General features: G+C 47.8%; 1 protein-coding gene across 1 annotated transcript; it reads right to left on the reverse strand.

Moving 5' to 3' along the window:
- Nucleotides 1-8,114: 8,114 nt before the first annotated feature.
- LOC310698836 (UAP56-interacting factor-like) lies at nt 8,115-21,354 on the reverse strand. Its single transcript, XM_083486581.1, has 9 exons — nt 20,964-21,354; nt 18,576-18,713; nt 17,096-17,238; nt 16,757-16,881; nt 15,879-15,951; nt 12,134-12,177; nt 11,715-11,789; nt 10,479-10,590; nt 8,115-8,949 (listed from the first exon to the last, which is right to left on the reverse strand). Exons 1-9 carry the CDS (start codon nt 21,058-21,060, stop codon nt 8,809-8,811), a joined length of 948 nt encoding a protein of 315 aa, XP_083342707.1. The 5' UTR covers nt 21,061-21,354; the 3' UTR covers nt 8,115-8,808.
- Between the last annotated feature and the right edge of the window lie 3,324 nt (nt 21,355-24,678).

Genomic DNA, 24,678 nt, shown 5'->3' on the forward strand with positions numbered 1-24,678 from the left:
TGCTATGAAACAGGCGATCCTCAAATCACAATACAGGGATGGAATCGATCCTTTTGCTTCAGTAAAAACCTCAAGGGTCGTAGGTTGTGGTTAAATGAACTGGATGGTGTTACAGTACTAAGGATCTAAAAAATGAAACACCTTTTTCAATTTGAAAACTGTTTAATGATCTTTACCTATCCTGGGAACAGTACACGGCAGTGGTGGGCAGTTCCACAGACCCTCCTCCTCTGCTCAAAATGCATAGAGACCCATCAGCCTTCCCTTTCTCCATTTATCATCGCCGTACTTCTCTCTGTGCTCACCAGGATGTTACAATAAGTAAAATCAACTCCTGTCTCCGAATTATACACTAGAACACCTGAAATATTATTGTGCTCTGTGCCTGAAGGCAGAAATGGGCAGCGAAGGCAATACAGTCCCATTTACTCGGCTTTCTAGTCTCTCTTTCCATAGTCTCTCTTTCGCTTCCTGACCTAACGTTTGCCTCGCTTAACACAATTAATTAGTAAGTGAAGTTTTTACTCTTCCATTCAAGCAGTACAGGAAGTAAGAACGTGTAAAAAGGAATTCTACTTCTAGAATTCCCAACTCCTGACATAAAACAGGATAAAGTTTGCCTTTATATACTTTAAATACTACGCGTTAGAAACAGAATTTTAAGGGGCAGTCTTTTCTGGCAGTGCCAAATAAAGCTACTGACCCATTTCTAAGTCCTAAAATCCACAATTTCTCTGGATACCTGAAAAACCCAGTGGTGTATGTTGCCTTTCCAAAGTTCAAACCATGTGCAAGGCAGCTTACAAAAAATAAAATATTACATAACTGCAAACACAGCAAAACTAGTCATAAACAATGAACAAAATGTCAAAAGGTACACAACCAAATTGAAAAAAATCCACGTAAATCATAATATTCCACATAAATCATATGATCCAAAATAAAGAGGTAAAAAATTAACATCAGCAACAGCAAACATCCCCGCCACCCCCTCCCCCGAAAAAGAACCGAGCCCTCTTTTATAAATTGTAAAAGAGAAAACCACTGGCAATTGTAACCTTCCAGTATTAATTGTTCCCTTGTTTTAATTTTACAATCTCATCGTTTCGACTTTAAGAACTCTCGACAGGTTAGCCATTTCTCTTTATCCGTCACCCCTTTTCTGTAAAAAGCGGCTTCTGGTGAAACCCAAAATGGAGTCTTTGCGCATAAACTAACTTTATATCTATTTCCAGATTCTTAACACGCCACGCACGTCTATCAGAGTGGTTCTTAAAGTGCGCAATTACTTTGATTTTATCTACCACAAATATCCAAGCCATCTAACCCTTAAATCCCAACCTTCTAATTCCCAAAGTCTCTTATTTCTCAATATCCCCCATTCCGTTAACCGCACCAAGCAACAAGCTGTAAAACAGAAGTCTAAAACGCAAGCTTTCCTTCGCACCTCGCAGAACTTTAAATGTAATTCGTGGTTTTTTTCACCTGTCCTACAAACCTAGGTCTTTTTGCCGTTTAAATGGTAAATCAGTAATCAACCCATACTTTTTGGTAAAAAGTTGTCTGGATCACAGAAAACCTACCGAATAAGAAGAATTGGAGTTTCTGCCGCTTTCTGCAAGCAACGCCACCCGAATTCCCACCTGGGATGAGTCTCTGCGCGCACCGATCTGAGGCGTCGGAGAAAGACTGGGGCGGGCGGCAAGTGGGAGGGGAAAGTCGTGCGCTGGTGTCCCGTGAGAAAGGCGCTGATCCTCCCAGGAGGCAGCCTGCTTGCAGACAAGGGGGCAGAGACGGGGGCGGGCAGAGATACCGCCTGGCCTTGGGGTGCCCGCCTCTGCCCGTGCGCTTTGCTAACGGGCTGCTTTTGGTGTGAAAGGGTCCTGGATGCTCGTCAGCAAGGTGGCTGCTAATTGCGCTGGTGGCGCTTGGCTCGTTCTCTCTTCCTTGGTTGAGAGGTGGAATACCAGGTGTGCTGGGCTGCCTCTAAGCCCATCAAGGCCACAGGCTGCTAGCATGACGCATCCCGGCTTTCTCATCTGAGGGGAAAGTGTGTGTGTGTGTGTTTAATCTTAACCGCCATCCTGCTGGCTTTGGCAGCTTCACTGGGCTATACTGGGCCAGTCCCTTACCAACCACTTAGCCTACCTCACAGGGTTGTGGTGAGGATGCAATCAGGGGAAACACCTGAGGCTCTGCTTCTGGATGTGTAGAACCCTGGCATGCTGCAGGCAGTGGAATGCCCATGGATGGGCCAGGAGAGGGGGCATACAGTAACGCAATGGTGGAGACTGAAGGGAGGACAGTGAAAGTGAAGCAACATGGACACAGAAAGAGAGAGGGAGAGAGAATGGAGCAAAATCCAGAGAGAGTTTTAGGATGGCAGAGAGAGGAAGAGAGACCAGGCAAGGAAGGCGCGAGAGAGCATCGCAGGAGCCAGCTCTCACAGGCCCAGGTCCCCTTGGACCCCTTCCACAATAAAATATTTGAGGGGGACGGGCCCCCCAAGTTGATGTGTACTGCCATTCAAATGGTGTGCATGCACCATGTCATGTGATTGATTATGTGGGGTGGGGATATTTTATTCAAGTTGGCACCCTGGAGGGCACAAAAAGAATGAGGAGAACCAAACCGCATTTGGAAAGGGGGGGTGACTCCTGGGGTTCAGGCCCAGATCTCTGGAGCGGAAAGGCTCTTGGGTGTGAATATGAAAGGCAACATCTGGCAGAATAGGTCGAACTGAGCCAGTACAGATGGACCTGACTATTAGTTTGCTTCCTATGCCAACTGCCTTTTAGGGCACATCAGAGGTGGCAGAGAGAAGTAGGAAAGAGATTCCAGCCTCTACAGAAGCCTGCACCCCTTACCTCCCTGTCCCCACCCCAACTCTTAGGACCAGAAGCAAGAGGCAGCTTTACTGAGCATGTGCTCCTTCCCAGGGAGATGAAATTCTGCACTACTGTTCACTGAATAGCTCCTGAAGCAGTCATACTCCAGGCTCTTATTGTCACAGCCCTGCAGGATCAGACCAAGGCCCATCTAGTCCAGCTCTCAGCAGCCCAGCAGATGTCCAAGGGAAGCCCCAAGCAGACTCCAAATGCAGCCCCACTCTCCCCACTGGGGACGTCCGCAACTGGTATGCAGAGGTAGACTGCTTCTGCGGCTGGAGGTGCAACATGGTCTAACCCTCCATGAATTTGACGAATCCTCTCTTAAAGCCATCCCTGTTAATACCTCTGGAAGGAGGAAATTTCAGTGTCACTAGGCACTCTGTGTCTGGCCTGAATCTGCCATCATTCCGCTTTCTTATAGAGATCCAGGTTCTGATATTATGAGGAGGAAACATCGCTCTGCACCTTTCCCACATCATGCATACTTCTATGATGTCCCCACTTTCCCCCCTCTCGCAAAGCCCCAAAGCCTCCTACATTGTAAGCCTTCCTTACAGGGGAATCATCAGAACCACCTGTGCTGCAGAGCTTCTGGCTGAAAGGCGACCCGTGGAGATTTGCAATGTCTGCTGCAATGCACCCCTAATGATTCAGGTTGTATCATTATAGCCTTATTGTGTTTATTTGTTGTTGATATATTAAATTTGTATAATCTTAGAAGCGGTGTGGCTGTGAGTACCATGAAGGGAGCTTGCACTTTGTGATTTGCAGGTTAGGAAGGAGGAAGAGGCAAAGATCCTTTCCCCAGTAAAACATGTTTGCACCCAGGGTGTTTTCAGACTGTCAGTATTTTGTGGGATTGATTCAGGTCCAGCCCAGAACTTCAGCTTTTCCAATGAGAATGGGTTAAAGCACTCTGACCATTCCCTTAGTAGAGTCTAACCACTGTGTTAAGTTTTGGGCAAGCAAGACATGAACGCAAAACAAACAAGTGATCGTCTCCTCTGGAGGAACCCCTGCACTGTAAATATATTGACAGCACACTTCCAGGTCTTTGGCATCGGCATCCCAGAACTGTGAAGGTTGCCTCAACTGTTGAGCAACACAGCTAAGGAAGAAGGAGTGGCGTGTCTCCGGGGGGAGCATAGCTCCCATTCCCTTCCAAACACACAGACAGGACAGTGTGGTGGCACCCAGGGAATAGTTGCAGCAGCTGGATGGCTGGCTGAAACACACACCATTGCACTCTTTTTGAATGGGATTCAATCTGAAACAGCCAGTTAGTGAACTTGGTGCTCCTGCGCAACAAACCCACTACAAAATTGCTCTTCCCTGCACACTTCCAGGTACCCCCAGCTGGGCTTTTTGCAAGAAGAAAAGTGATAGGTAAATGCCCTGGAAAGCTTGACTGCATGTAGTATCACCACCCCACAAACAAATCAGGATGAATGCTCAATAAACAGGTCACCTGGAAGGATCTTTCTGCATATTCTTCCTTCTGAGCACCTCACAAGTAGCATACTGCATGCACTTTGTCCCCTGAACTTCTATGTTACACACACATGTGTGAGTCTAGGCAACCCAGTCATTGTTTAAATGGGGTCATCCAGAGTTTTGGAGTACCTTGTCAGCAATATGTTGCTGATTCACAGCTCTACTTCATCTTTACACCTGTGGCTGTGGCAGAGGGTGCAATGTTTTAATCTAATGGCCAGCTCTACTTGGAGAGACCATGGGAAATGAGCTCCCTGCATTTTCTTCCTCCTTAACACCCAGAAATAGACCCAAATTTCTATTTCATACACACAAGCACATATGCACACATGCTGCAGGCTACCCCAATCTCTGAGCAACACGAGGTTCCAGGGCTTCCAGGCACTTTCCCAGGATTCCCGTTTCCGTCAGAATGAGGCACAGCAGAGCCGTGTATTGTATATTACGTTGAAATCTTTTAATAAAAATTGATTTTTTAAAAAGAATTTGGAGAAAGGGTTAGCGTCCTTGAGGTCCTGAACATCTGCAGGGGGGCGGGTGCTGTAGCATGAGAAGTTTTTATCTCACTCAGTTTCCAGACAAAACAAAATCAGGCAGAAGCACAAGAATGATGCAAGCAGAGAGTTAGACCTTCACCACTTTGGATTCAATTTCAACAGAGTTCATTTAAATTTAATGTAACTTAATTCATCCTATATCATTTCTACCCCCCTAGATTGTCAAAAAAACTTAAAGCAAGTTTACAAAAACTCCTCATGGAAATGTTTAATGATCCAGTGAAATACAGGCACACATTTCAAAACATTGCCATGACCATTAAACTCAGCAGTAAGCAAAAGGCTTTCCACACCCTGCAGCCTTCCACATGTCTTCCAAAGGCCCCTAAACCTGAAGGCTTTACAGAGGTGTGGGGGAGAGTACAGTGAAGGCAGCTGCCTGGGGTCCCTAGGCAGGGAGTTCCAAAGTGTTAGTGCTGTTGCACTAAAATATAGATTTCTTGCAAGTGTGGAATGAGTCTTACATGGCAGCTGTAACAGTCCCAGTTGTGCAGGTTGAGTAGGCACACAGGGCGTAAGGCAATCCCTCAAGTGTAGAAGATGCCAAGCCACTATCCTGAAGCAGGGTATCGAAACAAATGAAGCAATAGAAGCAATACCCCTGAACCCTGGAAGGAAAACATCTGGAAGTACAGATATCAGAGAAGATATGACCCATAACATTGATTGTGACATATTACAGGGAAACTCAGTTGCCCGGCAAACTTTGGCCCAGGGAAAAGGATAGAATTAGATGTTGATACCAAACTTGTATTTGTCAACTACCCAAAACCGAAGGCCTTTCTATCATGGACAGACCACATAATGCGTCTTCTGAACATCCTAAATGATATGCTGCCACATGTAGTAAAGCCAAACGACATTGCTTCTATAATTTATACTATGATGGTTATTCGGTACAAACAATGATTACCTTTCAAGATTAGAACCTGGCTAAACTTATCCATAGATTAAGACATCTATTCCTGAAGAAAAGAATAATAATACCAAGACTTTTTGAAAATAGGTTACCAATGACCCTATTCTCTGCTGCCAAGAGCGACAAATCAATGACAAATGAGGAACAGGAAAAAATTAGGAAGGGGCACTGGTCCCAAAAAGCCCTGTTCGACCATCATAAACAAGAGACTCTAAAATCAAAAAGGAAAGGTGCACCCTTATATGGTTTGCATCATCCTGCAAATGAGCGGAAGGATAATCTCTCTCCAGAAGAAAATGCTCTAATAAGTCATTTTTGGACATTACCTTCCTTAGCACAAATCAAAATTTTAGAAAGACAGCACTTAGAAACAGATTAACTGGAAAGGACGAATGTATGGATGCCAGAGAGGAGGATCTAGCAGACGACCAGACTCCCTCCAAAAAGGTTCCCATGGTGGAAGAGTTTCCTTCTCAGGCGCACAACTTGGCAGTCTGTCACCCTCACAACTTTCAGGTAATGGCAGAGATAAATCTGCCTTCAACTACGAAAGTGCAATGTATAGGAGAAGGTAGTAGATTGCCCCCCCAAAAAGGGAAACCACCACCATGGTGACCTCACCAGGTTTCAGGACTAAAATGAGATACTTAGATGAGGAGGAACTAGGCTCCAGGCAGATGGAACATCCTCCGGTGGGTGCCCTGGTAAACAAAGGCTCTACAATTTTCAGTGTGAGTACTTTATATCCATTGTCTGAATTCATCAAACTCCTGGGCTGTTCCCAGTGCAAAGATACTGTTAAAATAAATAACATCCAGCTGCCACATAAATAGGCAAATTCCAAAAACTTTTCAGAGGATAATTGACAAAGACTAAATTTTAGCAAAGCCAAACCCAACCTTAGCTTTACAACATGGAATATAGCAGGATGGTCTAAAAAGGCATCTGACGTGTCTTTTGTCCAATTCAACCAAGGGTATGACATTGTATTTCTACAGGAGACTTGGAGCGTAAGTGAAATAGATGTTAACGGCTTCTCATTTTGCCTCCCTGGATCACCAAGCTTCAAAGGGGGGCAAATTAAAGGCAGCTTGGGTACCTTTGTATTTTACCCTTGTAAAATTGAGGAGAAGCAGCATGTGGGGAGGTTGCTTTCCTGCCTGGCTTGTGGGCCTCCCAGAGGCATCTAGTCAGCCAGTGTGTGGAACAGGAGATTGATGTGTTTATTGCATTATCTCCAATGGCTAGACTTCACTCCAAAGGTGGCTTTCAGCCCAAAGTGGATGGGCATTGCCCTTCAATTGGTGTGTGTGATTGATTATGCAGGGAGGGGCTTACCCTCCTCCCCTCATTTTTATTCATGTTAGCAACCCTTGTTGGAGGCCAAGCATTATTCTCCCACCATTCCTCCATGCAGCTCAAGGATCTCCCCCCTCCTCATTTTATGCTCACTACAACCCTGTGAGGTAGGTTAGGCTGAGAGGCAGGAACTGGCCCAAGCTCACCCAGACAGCTTCATGGTTGTGTGGGGATTTGAACTCTGGCCTTCTAGGTCCCAGCCCAACACTCTACCCCCTACACCACACAGCCAGACCTCCCCCCCAGTCTGGAGTCCAATTCCCAGAAGTCCACTGGTTCTATGTTGAAGTACTCTTCAGACCCACTTGGTATGAAGAGTTGGACCGCCTTGTTCTAGAAGATTGGGCAGGCTTGTCCTCATAGCTTCCAGAGGTAAACTGCATGGTGATATTTAACTATGTTGAAACAGATCATTTGCATTCTCACACAAATGAGAAAGAGGAAGGACAATGGCTAAATAAAGTATCTTCTCCTACTTATCTAAATCCCTCCAAAAGATTATTGGTATAGGAGCTCCAGAGTGGCTGGTGAGAGCCATGTGGTTGAGCTGGAGCAAGTAGCTCAACTCTCTCCACACACTGAGTTTTTCAGGTAGACCAGGGGTGGGGGACAATAGCCTTGATTACCTATTTCCTCCCAAGGTAAGGGGAAGTGACATGGCTAAGATGGCAGGACAGCTTACTCTATGATGTTAACCCCTTCCAGCATTAATTAGACTGAAGAATGTTGTTATATGAGATGTTGGTTATACGAGACTGGTTATCCCACACAACATGCTCTCATGCAACCCATGCACTCCAACTGAAACCCATTTCCTGGACAATATCAACCTTGTGTTTCCTGCCTGCGAACTGCACAGTGAATATTTTTATTAGAAAAGAAAACAGCCCGGTGTTTCAGCTTCTCAAAGTTGTTTTATTCAGTGCGCTGCTACAGCTTGTCACACCCAAATCCTCCAGAGGAATCTGCCAAAGTGCTTTTCCAGGCAAAAGGGGGCAGAGGGAGAGAAACAAAGAACCTCAAATTCACTAGACCAGGGATGGGGAATTGTGTGGCCCTCTAGATGTTGTTGGATTCCATCACCCCTGATGGTCGGCCATGCTGGCTGGGGCAGAAGGCCATTGGGTCTGGCAATATCTGGGAGCCCACAAGATTCCCTGCCCCCACACTACACAAACAACCAGGCACTCAGCTGTGAAGCATGCCTCTTACTGGAGGGAGGGCCACTCCAGAGGCAGCTGTGGCATGAGGGTGCTTGATCATGCCTTTGTGGGCACATCTGAGGATTAAAGAAGGCCCCTATGAAGCTTGCTTGGAGATCTTCCTTAACACATGGCTCTCCGGCAAAAACACAACTGTACTAGCAGCCATACGGAATCACACCTCAAAGCTGGATCAGACGGTAGGCTACATCAGGAGGAAGTCTGGGGCAGAGGGGCCTAGAGTGGGAGTCAGAGCTGCTCTTAGGGCTGCATGTCTGAAGCATGGGCAGAAATCTTTGTGTGTGAGGTTGCATGGGGCTGTCTCTTTGTGTTTTGGTGATGCCAAGCTGCCACCCAGACAGAGGCAGGCAACCAACCAACTGGCTTCAGGGGCAAGCTCCTTTGCAAAGCCAGTCTGACTTCACCAAGTGCAATGGCAGAGTGACCATGCGGCCTGTGTTCTGCTTCGCTGTGAAATGGCGTGTGTTCCTCAACCCAGAGAACCTTTCGTTCAACGTCAAGCTCGTCTAAGGAAGAAAAACATAAGAGTTAGTCTTGAATCCCCACACACATGTGCTGGGAGATGTCTGCACACAGCACATTTAAAGCACATCTCCTCCCACCCACACACACTCAAAAAGTCCTGAGAACAATGATTTGTTAAGGGTGCTGGGAACTGTCACACTGTGAAAGGAAAACTAAGGTTCTTGTTATTCTTTGGAGGGGGTGGAACGATGAATACACAGCTCTGCTGAACACAGATAGATTTAGCTTTGGAGACAACACATGTATGCCCACAATCTTCATGTGAGTTCCTGGCGACCTTCAGCTTAAACACACCCTGCTCTGAAGTGAGAAAAATCCATCACACTCAAACATTCCTGCACGAAGCTGCCCATGGCAAGGTTATAACACAAAACCTAGAGATTCTGATGTGCAGGAATGGTTTCCTTGAGGGCATGTGTAATAGGGTACAAAACCCACCTTCTATATTTTGAAGCCCAGGAGTTAAGAGATGAGGAGTCAACCCAACCCCAGCTCAAGCTGGGGGTTGGACTGGAAGGGAGACAAGCTAATGTCCCCAGAATTGAGGGGAAGCTTGGCTAATTTCCAGGTTAAACTGAACACCAGGGCACCATTACGTGGTCCTCTGAAGCATGAGAAAGCTCAGAAGGTAAGAACAGGGCTTTCCTCCCCACTCCTAAGTTCAGCAGGTGGCTAGAAGCGGCCACATGAACAGCCCCTACCGCACCCCAGCATAGGTTCAACTTTTAGCACAATTGAACTTTAACATAAAGTCTTCAGCCAGATGGCATACAATGCTTTGGCAGCGGTAACTTATCATTTTCTTGATCATTTTCTTGATCAACTTATCATTTTCTTGATCATTTTCTTGATTACAAACAATTAAAAAGGCGGACAATCTTGCAAAGGAGTGTTGCCATTTAAATTGCTGGTTTGACGTAGGAACCCGAAAAAAGAAAAGGAACCAACTACCCAGAGTCTGCTTCATATTGCCCTCATTCTCCACCTCCCTCTATCCTAAGGTAAAGGGTAAAGGGACCCCTGACCATTATGTCCAGTCGTGACCAACTCTGGGGTTGCGGTGCTCATCTTGCTTTATTGGCCGAGGGAGCCGGCGTACAGCTTCTGGGTCATGTGGGCAGCATGACTAAGCCGCTTCTGGAGAACCAGAGCAGCGCACAGAAATGCTGTTTACCTTCCTGCTGGAGCGGTACCTATTTATCTACTTGCACTTTGATGTGCTTTCCAACTGCTAGGTTGGCAGGAGCTGAGACCAAGCAACGAGAGCTCACCCCGTCGCGGGGATTCGAACTGCCAACCTTCTGATCGGCAAGTCCTAGGGTCAGTGGTTTAACCCACAGCGCCACCCATGTCCCTCCCTCTATCCTGGTTACAAACAAGAGTTAAGATTTGAAAGCCTTGTTATCACCTCATTCCCTTCAATTAGCCAGCTGCTCTGGCAGATGACATCAGTTCCTTCCCGCTTCCAATATTCCTGCTCCAAAAGCCTCCCAATATTCCTGCTCCTAACCTGGTTAGCCATAGCCCGGAAGTTGAATCTCAGGGGAACACCTTTGGGCTGGGAACGGCTCATCTTTTCTGGGCCTCTTCTCCCCCTCAGGAAGGGGTGCTTGGCTCCTGGCCTGTGAAATGCACACAGAATATAAATATGCCTTTTTTCCATGGAGCCAAGGAAGAAGGGTGGAATTTGTTAATCTCCCAAACCTTCCCAAGTAAGAGATGCCGGAGTTGCTTCACCTACAACTTCCTCAGGGATCAAGCAGCTAAGAAAAACAAAACATCCCACCTGGGCACGGTTTCTGAGAGAGCAACAGCAGAAGTTTTGTACTTTGAGGGCAGAAGACCCACACTTTGGAAGATGAGCATTTGCCCAGTGGATTCTGGCCAGTCCATGAGGGCTGCCAGCCCCTTCCCACTCCATCTCAGGCACAGAACACATTGGCTCTGCCACTCCTTGGCTCTGGCGCCACCTACTGTTGGCCTCTTTGCCTTCCACCCTACCAGTCCCAATGAGCACCATCCACCCCTGCATTGGTCCAGAGGCGCAGAGGCGTAGCTAGGTGATCTTGCACTCCTGGCAGAACCATCCAGATTGTGCCCCCTACCTACAGACAAGTTAGCTCTTCTTTCCTTCTCTCCTCCAACCCCCCCCCCCAATTCAATTCACTCTCTATTAAAAACCTTTCCTTATGAGGCAATAATCAATATTTTTATTTATTTATAGACATATTTATGGACATATTTCTAGCTAATTTTGTGCCCCCCCTCGCCTATGCCCCTGGCTCTGAAAGGGGAGCTGGCTGCAAGTGTCACAGGCCTGGTGGGCCAGAAATCCAAAGCGAGGGCCAGTGTGGCACAGTTGTTGGAGTACTGTGCTAGGAACTGGCAGACCAGGGTACAAGCCCCCACTCAGCCAGGAAGCTTCCTGGGCTCACTCTCAGCCCAACCAACCTCACAGGGTTGTTGTGTGACCATAAAATGTGTGTGAGTGGGGGCGGGGTGGACTCTGCATACCACCTTGAGTAGCTTGGGGAAAAGGAGGGAGATAAGTGTGTGAAAGAAAGGGAAAGAAGGAAGGAAGGAAGGAAGGAAGGAAGGAAGGAAGGAAGGAAGGAAGGAAGGAAAGAAAGAAAGAAAGAAAGAAAGAAAGAAAGAAAGAAAGAAAGAAAGAAAGGGTGATAGAGCAGGAAGGTGAGACACACAATAGAGAATGGGCATTGTTTTCACTCAAGGCAACATAACGTACATGCTTGCTTGACTTGCTTGGGGGTTAGACACAGAAACAGTCAGCACACCTCCAGGATTGGGTTCTGGCTGCCACCTAGAGAAAGAGAGACAGGGAGAGGAAGCAAAGAACCAGACTCCTAGCAGCAGCAGCAGGAGGAGGGGGACTGGAGTGAATGGAGCACAGACTGATGAAGACATGCCAGCGTTGGAGGAGGTTGAGAAGGCTCCAAAGGTCAGACACTCATCAAGATCCAACTGAGGTGCCCTCTACAATTCTCCTACAAAGTAAGGTCAGTGCAACCCTAGAACCTCCCACCTGGGGGGAAACAGAGCAGGTGCTCTGGTTATGGCAGGAAGGCATATTGCCAGTCCTTACTTTCTCTCCTCCACCACTGCTTTTTCTTCCTTCAGAAAAGGGGGGCTCTTTCCACAACTTACCTCCTCCTCTTTAAAGGCTTCCCCTCCACATTGGACTTTGTTTGCTGTAAGAAGGAAGAGAACAACAAGCATGACAGAAACCAAAACTCCCAAAGCAAGGAGACTTTGTTCCACAGTATGGATCGAAGCTCTCCACAGACTGTAGCTTAAAGTGGATTCCTTGTTTATTCTGCAAAATCTTAGAACCTCTAAACAGATTACAAAAAGAATAAAGTAATAAAATTATCAGAAAGAAACCACATTTGTTAAAAACTATTTAAGATCCTCTCCTCTGTCTTACATGATTGTTGTAAGGATTACAGAGAAAATGTTTGTAGAATACTGTGACTACTTAGGGAAAACACAATGCAATTTTAAATCTGGTCAGTCTTACAGTTGCCCCTTTAAGAATGGGTTGCAGGGCCAACTGAAGCCAGAGGGCAATGGCAACACATCCCTCACTGGATCACTGAGAGCCAATGTGGTGTAGAGGTGAGAGTGTCGGGTTGGGACCCAGGAGACCAGCATCCGAATCCCCATCAGCCATGAAGCTGAGTGGGTGGCCAGGGTTGTTGTTGAGACTGAATGAGGAGGGAAAGGGATGATGATGATGATGATGATGATGATGATGATGATACCACACCCATCTGGCTGGGTTTCCCCAGCCACTCTGGGCGGCTTCTAACAAATATTAAAAATACATTAAAATGTCACACATTAAAAACTTCCCTAAACAGGGCTGCCTTCAGATGTCTTCTAAAAGTCTGATATTTGTTTATTTCCTTGACATCTGGTGGGAGGCCGTTCCACAGGGTGGGTGCCACTACTGAGAAGGCCCTCTGCCTGGTTCCCTGTAACCTCACATCTTGCAGTGAGGGAACCGCCTGAAGGCCCTCGGCACTGGATTTCAGTGTCCGGGCAGAACAATGGGGGTGGAGACGCTCCTTCAGGTATACTGGGCCGTGGCTGTTTAGGGCTTTAAAGGTCAGCACCAACACTTTGAATTGTGTTCGGAAACATATGGGGAGCCAATGTAGGTCTTTCAAGACCGGTGTTATGTGGTCTCGGCGGCCACTCCCAGTCGCCAGTCTAGCTGCCGCATTCTGGATTAATTGTAGTTTCCGGGTCACCTTCAAAGGTAGCCCCACGTAGAGCGCATTGCAGTAGTCCAAGCAAGAGATAACTAGAGCATGCACCACTCTGGCGAGACAGTCTGCAGGCAGGTAGGGTCTCAGCCTGCATACCAGATGGAGCTGATAAACAGCTGCCATGGACACAGAATTGACCTGTGCCTCCATGGACAACTGTGAGTCCAAAATGACTCCCAGGCTATGCACCTGGTGTTTCAGGGGCACAGTTACCCCATTCAGAACCAGGGAGTCCTCCACACCTGCCCGCCTCTTGTCCCCCCAAAACAGTACTTCTGTCCTGTCAGGATTTAACCTCAGCCCCCATCCATCCTCCAACCGCCTCCAGACACTCACGCAGGACCTTCACCGCCTTCACTGGTTCTGATTCGAAAGAGAGGTAGAGCTGGGTATCATCCGAATATTGATGAACACCCAACCCAAACCCCCTGATGATCTCTCCCAAAGGGTGCATGTAGATGTTGAAAAGCATGAGGGAGAGGACAGAACCCTGAGGCACCCCACAAGTGAGAGCCCAGGGGTCTGAACACTCATCCTCCAACACCACTTTCTCGACACGGCCCAGGATAAAGTAGCGGAACCACTGCATAACAGTGCCCCCAGCTCACAGCCCCTCTAGACAGTCCAGAAGGACGTTATGGTTGATGGTATCAAAAGCCACTGAGAGATCCAACAGAACTAGGAAACAGCTCTCACCTTTGTCCCTAGCCCACTGGAGATCCTCGACCAGTGAGACCAAGGCAGTTTCAGTCCCATGATAAGGCCTGAATCCCGACTGGAAGGGATCCAAATGGTCCGCTTCTTCCAGGCGTGCCTGGAGTTGTTCAGCAACCACTCGCTCTATCACCTTGCCCAAGAATGGAAGATTTGAGACTGGGTGATAGTTGGCCATATTGGCCAGGTCTAGAGATGTTTTTTTAAGAAGCGGTTTAATGACCACCTCTTTCAGCAGGTCTGGGAAGGCTCCCTCACAGAAAGAAGCATTCACCACCCCGTGAAGCCCATCGCCCAGCCCTTCCCGGCTAGCTTTTATAAGCCAAGATGGGCAAGGATCAAAGAGACAGGTGGTCGGTTTCACTCATCCAAGCAGCCTGTCCACATCCTCAGAGGTAACAGATTGGAATTGATCCCATGCAACTTGACTAGACAGGACTCTAGCACTCTCCCGCCCCAGCCCTGCTCCCATGGTGGAATCTACCTCTTCCCAAATCTGAGCTATGCAAAAGCATTGCAGGAGATCTTGGGGTCCCTACCAGGCCCCGGTGACGAAGGTGGTTCCGATAGATTGTGAAGCACCTGAAAGAGTCTCCTGCTGCTGTTTTCTGCAGATGCAATAGAGGCGGTGAAGAAGGTCCTCTTTGCCGTCACCGTTGCTACTTGGTAGACTTGACGTTGAGCTCTGACCCATGTCCGGTCCAATTCAGAATGAGTTTTCTGCCACTGGCACTCTAGCCGTCTCAGTGATTGTTTCCTCGCCCTCAGTTCTGGAGATAACCACAGGACTGTCTGGGCTCCATGCAATTGGAGAGGGCACTCAGAGCCAGAGTGTCAATAGCCCTGGTTAACTCCGCATTCCACCAGGGAATCCACCAGGGAATCAGTTGAAAGGCCATCAACATGGGATAAAACATCCCCTACCACTCTTTGGAACATCCCCTACCACTCTCTGGAAGCCAATTGGATCCATTAAGTGGCAGGGGTGGACCATCCAAATCGGTCCCACCTCCCTGCAGAGGGGAAGGGTCGCGGAGAAGTCCAGTTGCACTAGGAAGTGATCTGACCATGGCACTTCTTTTGTTTCACTTTTACTTACTGTCAGATCACCCATGTCACTAGAGGTGAACACCAGGTCTAAGGCATGTCTGCGACTATGAGTTGGGCCAAACTTATTCAGGGACAGCCCCATGGAAGCCATGCTTTCCACAAAATCCTGAGTGGCCCCTTGTAAGCTTGTGTTGGCATGGATGTTAAAATCCCCTAAGACAACCAAACTAGGTGTCTCCAGGAGAACATCTGGTATGACCTGAAGCAGCTCGGGCAGGGAATCCTTGGCACAGTGGGGAGATTGGTACACCAAAAGGAATCCTGTACTGCCCCTATTGCCCAACTTCCAGACCATGCACTCAGAGAGGTCTTCCCAATAGGGACGATGTAAACCACTTTAAGCTCCTTGGAGAAATGGTTGGGGTACAGATGGAAAAAAATAAATAGTTGTTGTTGTTGTTGTTGTTTAGTTGTTTAGTCATGTCTGACTCTTTGTGACCCCCTGGACCAGAGCACACCAGGCACCCCTGTCTTCCGCTGCCTCCCGCAGTTTGGTCAGACTCATGTTTGTAGCTTCGAGAACACTGTCCCACCATCTTGTCCTCTGCCATCCCCTTCTCCTTGTGCCCTCCATCTTTCCCAACATCAGGGTCTTTTCCAGGGAGTGTTCTCTTCTCCTGAGGTGACCAAAGTACTGGAGCCTCAGCTTCAGGATCTGTCCTTCCAGTGAGCACTCAGGGCTGATTTCCCTCAGAATGGATCAGTTTGATCTTCTTGCAGTCCATGGGACTCTCAAGAGTCTCCCCCAGCACCAGAATTCAAAAGCATGATATGAAAGACAATGAAGAACTCACCCTTCGGTTGAAGTTGAATCTGGGTTGCCTCTGGAAGAAAGCTGGTCTTCGGTTTAGCCGGAAAGGCTGGTTACTGGGGGAAAATAAAAGGACCCTATATTAACACAAATTTCTGTGCACACTCAAGCCATAGATACTGTGGTAGATACGCCAGTCTCCAAGTGGCGAGACTCTGGGAGTGGCTGTGCTTACGCAGGGCTCCATTTCTAGGGAATGAAGGTCAGAGTAGGCTGTGGTGTCTTTTAGTAAGTATGGCTACATTTACAAAGCATAGGACAGAGGTTCTCAGAGCACTCACACCCCAGCAGGTCTTTCTTCCCCATTGGGGTTCCAGGCAAATCACAGCCTTAAAGTTCAGCTTCCAGCATCAGCCAAATTCCCACACAAAACTCTGGCTCCTGTTCTTCTACGTTACAAGGCGATGACATCGTGTCCAGGTAGGTGGCAGGTGATCTGGATCCTGACCCCCTCCCCAAACATATAAAAATACATTTGCTGAATTTGGAATCTCAGCTGAAAAATTGTCCAGCCATTTGCTACTTGATTTTGCAAATGTTCAGATTCCCCAGGATTGGGAGGCGAAAACTGACACCGTGTCCTGCAAAGTGGCCTGCAGTCACACACACACCTTTGTGGGAACAGGGAAGCATAGGAGCCAGCTCCTAGGGGTTGAGGTCCCATTGGCTCCTCCAATAAAATAGTTGAGAGGATCGCCCCCTCCCCCCAAAAGGTGATGGGCATTGCCATTCAACTGGTGTGCATGTGCTCCGTTTTGTGATCAATGGGGCAGAGTAGGGCTTACCTCCCCACTCCAATATTTTATTCAGGTTTGCCCCCCTGCACAGAAGTCTACTCCTCCTGAAACCAAGCTTCCTTACCTTTGGGCGGTTGGTGGAGCAGCTCCTGCCCTTCGAAAGCGATTGACCCTTGTGGGATCCCTCTGCTGGGTACCGGGTGTTGTGCCATCCCTGCTCCCAACCAAGGTAGCATCTTCCTGCTGCACCTACAAATTAGCATAGTTTGCCTCAGGATTGGCTTCTTGAACATAAAGCATCCTGGGCAGGGGAACAGCTGTCGAAGCCCAGCCTTCCTCATCCTGGAGTCTGCCAAATGTTGTCGACTACAACTCCCATCCATCCTGTGCTGTCTGGGTTTATAGGAGCTGCCATCCAAAACTCCTGGAGGGTATCAGTTGGCAAAGATTGCCATAGTCCTACCTGTTGAGCTGAGCTGGGCCGATTTAGGGGGCTCGTGCCTTTTGGCCCAAGGGCTGCTCTCCTCCTGGGACTGGTCACCCCATTCCAGAAAGGCTTCCTGTAATTCTGCTGCTTTGGAAACTCTCCTCTGAACCTGCTGGGTCCTAAAGAGACACACCATGCAGAATGTGATTCCTCATCAATCCTCAGGTGTCGACAATTTATCATTAAAAACAATGTTTCTCTGCTATTTGCCACATCTGACTCTCCCCTGCCCCTTCCTCCAAAGGGGGATGAGTATGTGAGATTACCTGCACTTTTGCTATTGTATTATTAATAATAATATGTCACCCTTCATCAAAAGATCTCAAGGCTGTTCACAAGGGTAAAGCACAAATAAATAGTTAAAATAAAAACAACAAAACAATAGCACCTCCCCCCACAAACACATTTAAAAGGCTGTAGAATATTAATCAGCCAGAGGCCTGGTTGAAGTTGGATCCTGGTCCAACTGCACTGGCTACCACCTAGTTTCTAATCCGAATTCAAATGCATTAAATAGCTCAGGACCGCAATAACTCAGGGACCGCCTCTCTCCATGTGAACCTGTCCAGACCTTGCAATCATCATCTGAGACCCTTCTTTGTGTGCCTACTCCTTGGGAGGTCCGGAGGGTGGCAACTTGAGAATGAGCTTTTTCTGCAGTGGATCCCCACTTGTGGAATGCTCTCCCCAGGGAGGTCAAGCTGGCACCTTTATTATGCACCTTTAGGTACCAGACAAAAATGTTCCTCTTCAACCAGGCCTTTGGCTGATTGACATCTGATACCCTTTTAAAATATGTTATGGAAGGGAGGGGGGTTATTGGGTTGTCTTTGTTTTTGTGAACCTCCCCGAGATCTGCGGGTACAGGGCGGTATACAAACTTTAATAATGATGATGATGATGATGTTTAGGATCAGAGTTTTCCTTTTCCTAGATGGCTTGTCCCAGGTTGACAAGCCCCATCTGTCTATCTCCAACATGAAAAGCCTATCTCAATTCAGGAGCATCCCTCCTCTGCAGATCCTTGTTCTCCCACAACACTACTGATCCCTACCTTGATAGATTATTTTCCCACTTCATCAAAGGCCCATTAACCATGAAAGGAGGAGACTCTTTGTTGTGCTGTATTCCTAGTTCTGTGCTCCAGTTTGAAAGAGCTGTGCTCAAGTCATACTGGGAGCCAGTTCATGCTATAAATCACTTAAACGTTTTGTCTCTTTTTATGTTCATTATTTTCATTTTAATATTAATTCATTTATTATTTAATATTCCTTTTAATGTTCAATTTATGTACCCTCCTCTGGTCACCCCTAGCTAAAGGTACTTGCATGAAGCTGAAGGGGGGGGGGTGTTGATATCTCAGGATGCCAACCGTTACAAAAAGCCCTACCAACTTATTTCCTGAATTTTGCCAACTCCCAAACCTTCTCTTCCTGCTATTGCTTCTCACACATACCCTGCAGGTTCCTTGGTACCCAGCCCCAGAATCGACGTCTTCTGTTGCTATAGGCTGGATTCCAGTTCTTGAGCGGCTGCTTCCATCTGTTTTCCTTTGCATTTGTCTGCCCTTTCTTGTTGCGCTTTATGATGTCATCTAAATTAGGGAAACCAACACACACAGAATACGTCGAGGAAATCTTCTCTTTTGTTTCATGTTGGCCTCCCAGCATTTAACACAAGAGGATGGAAAGCTAACCCTCAGTATGTGGGGCAAGGAGAGTGTGGCATAGAATACTGCTCTAAGGAATCCCAGTATTCCAAAACAGAATTCCAAAACAGAGGGTAGTTTCCAGTTGCCCTTAATAACTTGGGACCAGTTTATCTGCAATATGTGCCCAGTTGACCCCTTTGACCTGCAGAACTGGCACAATTACAGGTGCCACATAATACCAATTCTGCATTTGTAAGAAATGCATATTTTTGTGTCGCAGCCTCTACAGTTTGGAACTCCCTGGCTGCTCATATCAAGCAGGTGCCTTCACTATACTCTTCAGCACCTGCTAAAAATAATTTTGTTTAGACAACCTAATCCAAATAGGTAAAGTGTTGGCATGTGTTTTAATCTGGATTTATCTTAGGGTTGATTTTCTTTTAATTCAACTAGGGAAAATGTATTGCATTAAATGAGGCAAGGATAGCAGAGTGAGCAACAAACTGAACAGGCGTGGCAATTTCTGAGCTGTATTAATAGCATTGTCTAACCAATATAGAAGTGATCAGTATGGCTTTACTCTGAACGCAAGGGCTCCTTACCTGGAGAACTGAGTTGATTTGCATAATCATAGAAGCATAGGAAGAAGCTGCCTTGTACTGAGCCAGACCACTGATTCTTTTAGCTTAGTATTGTCAACACTGACGGGAACTCTCACTCCAGGGTAAAGGCAGAATTTCCTAGCCCTACCTGGAGATACCATCAGAGATTGATACCTGGGATCTTCTGCATGCAAAGCAGCTACTCTGCCATTGAGCCAAGCATGACCCTTGAAGTGAATAATTACCACCATTCAAGAAAGTTTGAAAGTATTCAGAAGAGACCCCCCCCCCAAAAAGCAAGTCCTTCAAGGGGAAAAAATGAAGGAAGCTGTATATCCTTCAGCTTGGGGTGTGGGGATGAGAGGAAACCAGGAATTGGTTTTCAGTAATAGTATCAAACATAAACTCCCAATACTCAACGTCAGAGAGGGAATCATTAAATACTGGGTGCTGGTTATTAAGTTAAGTCTGATCAAATAACAGTGGATGCCCAAATGCCAACCCTGAACAACAGAGAGCATATTTCCAGCATTCCTATTTTCAGAGGGGGATTTAGGGAGGCAAATTAGCCAGCCAAAATAGAGAGTGGAGAGATTTTCCTCTTTCTTTCATTGTAATTCCGTTGGACGGGGCAGGGGCATATTTCCAGATCACTGACTGAATAAATGAGTGTGATGTTTGTGTGCACAAACAGATCTTGTGCCAAGGAAATGATGATTTGCATTGCCCGTCAATGCCATAAATAGACCAGGCATCACATCAAGCTTCTATTTTTGGAGAGGGCCAGTTTATCATGTCCGTGCTGGACTGTGGGGTTTTGAGCTTGGAAAAACTGCTGTGGGGTAGGGTGAGGTGAGCCAAAATGTAGCTGTGATTTGAACCAAACAGGCTGCATCTAGATATACCCAGAGTAAACACACTGAAATTAATTAGAATGGCTAAGTAAGGGCCATTAATTTCAATTGGTCTACTCTGAGTAAGACTTAGCTACAGACAACCAGTCCACATTGAGCCATCTGCTTTTCCCTGATGGTTCCCTTCTCTCTGGATGGAGGAGGGAGAAGTGTTTGGGTTGAAAATAGGCTGTCCATGGTGAAAGGAGAGGGATTTACTGAGAAACGGAAAAAGGAGAGGAAGATGCAGGTGGGGTGTGTGTGTGTGTCAAGCAGAAGATGTGGGAGAAGACCTCTCTTGGGTTCAGCTAAGCCAATTGGCCTGTGGAATCAGGAATGGCATAGGTATAGACCCCGTGAGGACCCAACTTTGGGCACCTAAGAAGGCTGCAAGGAATTTGCAAACTTTGCCAAACCTTCCCTGGCCGGACATTTTCTGCGCCTCAGAGAGGTTCATAGGCAGCCTCCCCCGCCCCATATACGGAAGGTATATAGTGCATATTTTTTGGGAGGAGGGGCGGTTCTCACCTGGAACCAGCCCCCTCCACCCCAACTTTGAGAAGGGCACCCAGAGTGGATCTGATTCCGCGGGGATAAAGCCTATGCGGCTCCGGAGCAAGTCCATGGGGTGGGGTGGGTCCCCGAGACGCTAGGACACACCCAACCAACCCCCGACGAGTGTAGAGAGCAGCACCTACCCAGAGACAGATCTATCTCCTCAGCAGCCACCGCCGGCTCCGATCCTGCCCCAGCATCGGCGGCTTCGAGCGTCTGCCCGGCCCCCGGCGCTGCCATGGCCTCTGAGGAAAGAGAGGGGTGGCGGCGGCCGGCCGGGGGAGAGCCCTCCGAGCTCCCGCCCCCTGGCCAGCTGTCCCATTCCCCGGCGCCGCCACCAGAGTCGCCCCCGCCCGCCCGCCCGCTGCGGAGGCCGGCCCCGGCCTGTGGCGCGGCTTGGGAGGCGGGCGGGGTCCACCTGCAGACCCATTCTTCTCCATGGCCTCTGCACCGCTCTCAAATCCCAAAACAGCCTGGATCATGCCGAAGGCAGCGCCGTGTGTAGTCCGGCATGTTGTTCTCACAGTGGCCGAACAGGTGCTCTGATGGGGAGAACCCGAGCCCGGGAGCAGCGCTCTCTTCGCCTGAGGGTTCCAGCAACTCGCATTCAGGAAGGTTACTGTCTCAGACAGTGGAGGTAGAGCACAGCAACCCTTATCTTTCTGCACCCCAAAGCGAGTGTTTCAAGAGGATAGGAAACGTTTGGTGGAACAGGCAGGCCAGTGACCCATCTAGTCTCGCATCCTATACCAGATGCCTCTAGGCACAGGAGTCAATTCCAAGAGTCCGAGGACCCTTCGCCATCCCCACCCTCATAAAATATTTGGTAGGCATTGCTATTCAAATGGTGTGTGTACACCGCATCACGTTATAGATGATTCAGGACAGGGCTTATCTGCCCCCCCCCCCAATATTTTATTCAAGTTGGCACCCCTGCCCGCAGGAAACTTTCAAGCAGGCTCAACCAGTATTCGCAAACATTACTGCTTCTGACCAGTGGATAGTAACCAGAGGCAGCTCTTCCCATTTTGCCACCTGAGGCAAAATTGGAATTGCCACCACTTGCTCTCCCTGCACCAGCACTTCCACTGCTGGAGAACATGGCATTCTGCAAAGCTACTCAGCACAAATATAATATGGGGAAGACCTGGCTTTCCAGTAGTACAGGTGAAAAGGATCTAGGAGTCTTGGGGGACCACAGCCTTCACATGAGTCAACAGTGTGATGCAGCAGCAAAAAAGCTGATACTATTCTAGGCTGCATCAACAGAAATACAGTGTCCAGGTCAAGGGAAGACATAATGCTGCTCTATTCTGCCTTGGTCAGACCACACTTGGAATACTGTGTCCAGTTCTGAGTGCCATAATCTAAGAAGGATACAGTATTGACAAGCTGGAAAGTGTAAGTTCCACTAGGATCCAGTACTGTTTTACTGCAAGGAAGATTACATCCCACCCCCACCCCCAGCTCCAGGTGTGACACACCCATCATTTGCAGCACACACCTGGATATTTCTATTGATGCTGCTGCCCAGGAATACAAGTTGGGTATGTGTCACTCTCTATGCTGGTTTGGATATTAGTGATTGGGAGAAGTTTACAAGGTCTCCTCCAGATATTGTTCGTTTAGCTAAAGCATTTATATGTTGCTTAATCATTAGTGTTTGTAAGTGGTATACATAAAAAATAAATCATGGGTAGAAGGAGGAGTTATGCTAAGACCAGACCATGTCATTACCGGGGAGGCATGTTTAGTCGTCATTTCAGGACTATCCCTGCCTCTGGGTCTGGTCTTGTCCGGACGGATAGTGGAATCAGCAAGGGATACCCACATGACTTGAAGGTGCTGCTGTGCAATTCCAGGTCAATGATTCATAAGACCATTGCCATCCATGACTTGATCATGGATGGAGGACTAGACCTGGCATGTGTAACAGAGACTTGGTTGGATGAAGCAGATGGGCCTGTCCTTGCCGCTGTTTGTCCACCAGGTTTCTCTTATGCACAGCAACCCAGGCCTTGTGGGTGGGGAGGGGGGTTGCAGTGATTTTTAGGAAGTCATTAGTTTGCGCCAGGCATCCTATTGGGAAGACCCAGTTCTCTGAGTGCATGTTCTGGAAGTTGGGCAATAGAGGCAGTACAGGATTCCTTTTGGTGTACTGACCTCCCCGTTTCACCAAGGATTCCCTGCCCAAGCTGCTTCAAGTCATGGTGGATGTCCTCCTGGAGACACCTAGCTTGGTTGTCCTTGAGGATTTTAACATCCTCACCGACACGACTTTACAAGGGGCCGCTCGGGACTTCATGGAAAGCATGGCCTCCATGGGGCTGTCCCTGAATGAGTCTGGCCCAATGCATAGTCACGGACATGCCTTAGACCTGGTGCTCATTCCGAAGCTGACTGGACACGGGTTAGAGCTCAATGTTGAGCCTCAAGTGGCAATGGTGACGGCAAAGAAGACTTTCTTCACCGCCTCTATTGCATCTGCAGAAAACAGCAGCAGGAGACTCTTTCAGGTGCTTCACAATTTAGCAGAACAACCTGGTCCATTGGGACCCAGTACAGGCCACATGATCTCCTGCAATGATTTTGCAAAGTTTTTTGCAGATAAAGTTGCTCAGATTCGGGCAGAGGTAGACTCCACCGTGGGAGCAGGGCCGGGGCAGGAGAGTGCTAGAGTCCTGTCTAGTCAAGTTGCGTGGGATCAGTTACAATCTGTTACCTCCGAGGATGTGGACAGGCTGCTTGGACGAGTGAAACCGACCACCTGTCTCCTTGATCCTTGTCCATCCTGGCTTATAAAAGCTAGCCAGGAAGGGCTGGGCGATGGGCTTCGCGGGGTGGTGAATGCTTCCCTCCATGAGGGAGCCTTCCCAGACCTGCTGAAAGAGGTGGTCATTAAACTGCTTCTTAAAAAAAAATCTCTAGACCTGGCCGATATGGCCAACTATCACCCAGTCTCAAATCTTCCATTCTTGGGCAAGGTGATAGAGCGAGTGGTTGCTGAACAACTCCAGGCACACCTGGAAGAAGCGGACCATTTGGATTCCTTCCAGTCGGGATTCAGGCCTCATCATTGGACCAAAACTGCCTTGGTCTCACTGGTCGAGGATCTCCAGTGGGCTAGGGACAAAGGTGAGAGCTGTTTCCTAGTTCTGTTGGATCTCTCAGTGGCTTTTGATACCATCAACCATAACATCCTTCTGGACTGTCTAGAGGGGCTGGGAGCTGGGGGCACTGTTATGCAGTGGTTCCGCTACTTTATCCTGGGCCGTGTCGAGAAAGTAGTGTTGGGGGGTGAGTGTTCAGACCCCTGGGCTTTCACCTGTGAGGTGCCTCAGGGTTCTGTCCTCTCCCCCATGCTTTTCAACATCTACATGCAGCCTCTGGGAGAGATCATCGGGGGTTTCAGCTGGGTGTTCATCAATATTCGGATGATACCCAGCTCTACCTCTCTTTCGATTCAGAACCAGTGAAGGCGGTGAAGGTCCTGTGTGAGTGTCTGGAGGCAGTTGGGGGATATACTTTGGATGAAGGGTGGTTTTAAAAGTTGAATGAATGAATGAATGAATGAATACTGTCCCACACGTTACCCACATGCCTGTCAATACCCCGAAGAACTCTCAAAATTTAGTGAGATAATATTGACTTTTATGATGATGATTATTAAGGCAATTACTATACAATCTACTATATGAAAAGATATCACTAAGCAGTTTGTAAAATAACAGCAATGACATAAGTTTCAAAAAGAACCCATAGAACCATTCATGTGAATTACTAATCAATACAGCAATAAATTTGGAAACCCATTCCCACAAACCACCTCTCAGTCTCCTGACTCTCTCCCAGGTCTTC

Source organism: Podarcis liolepis (genome assembly GCF_965112155.1).
Source record: "Podarcis liolepis genome assembly, chromosome: Z".
Taxonomy (NCBI): domain Eukaryota; kingdom Metazoa; phylum Chordata; class Lepidosauria; order Squamata; family Lacertidae; genus Podarcis; species Podarcis liolepis.

Excerpts from the sequence above, each read along its gene's own strand:
- LOC310698836 (XM_083486581.1), bottom strand. The coding sequence starts at position 21,060 with ATGGCAGCGCCGGGGGCCGGGCAGACGCTCGAAGCCGCCGATGCTGGG. Across the intron at positions 12,178-15,878 it reads GATTCAACTTCAACCGAAGG|CAAACAAAGTCCAATGTGGA; the intron begins GTGAGTTCTTCA and ends TCCTTCTTACAG. Across the intron at positions 8,950-10,478 it reads TCCGGGCTATGGCTAACCAG|ACGAGCTTGACGTTGAACGA; the intron begins GTTAGGAGCAGG and ends TTTCTTCCTTAG.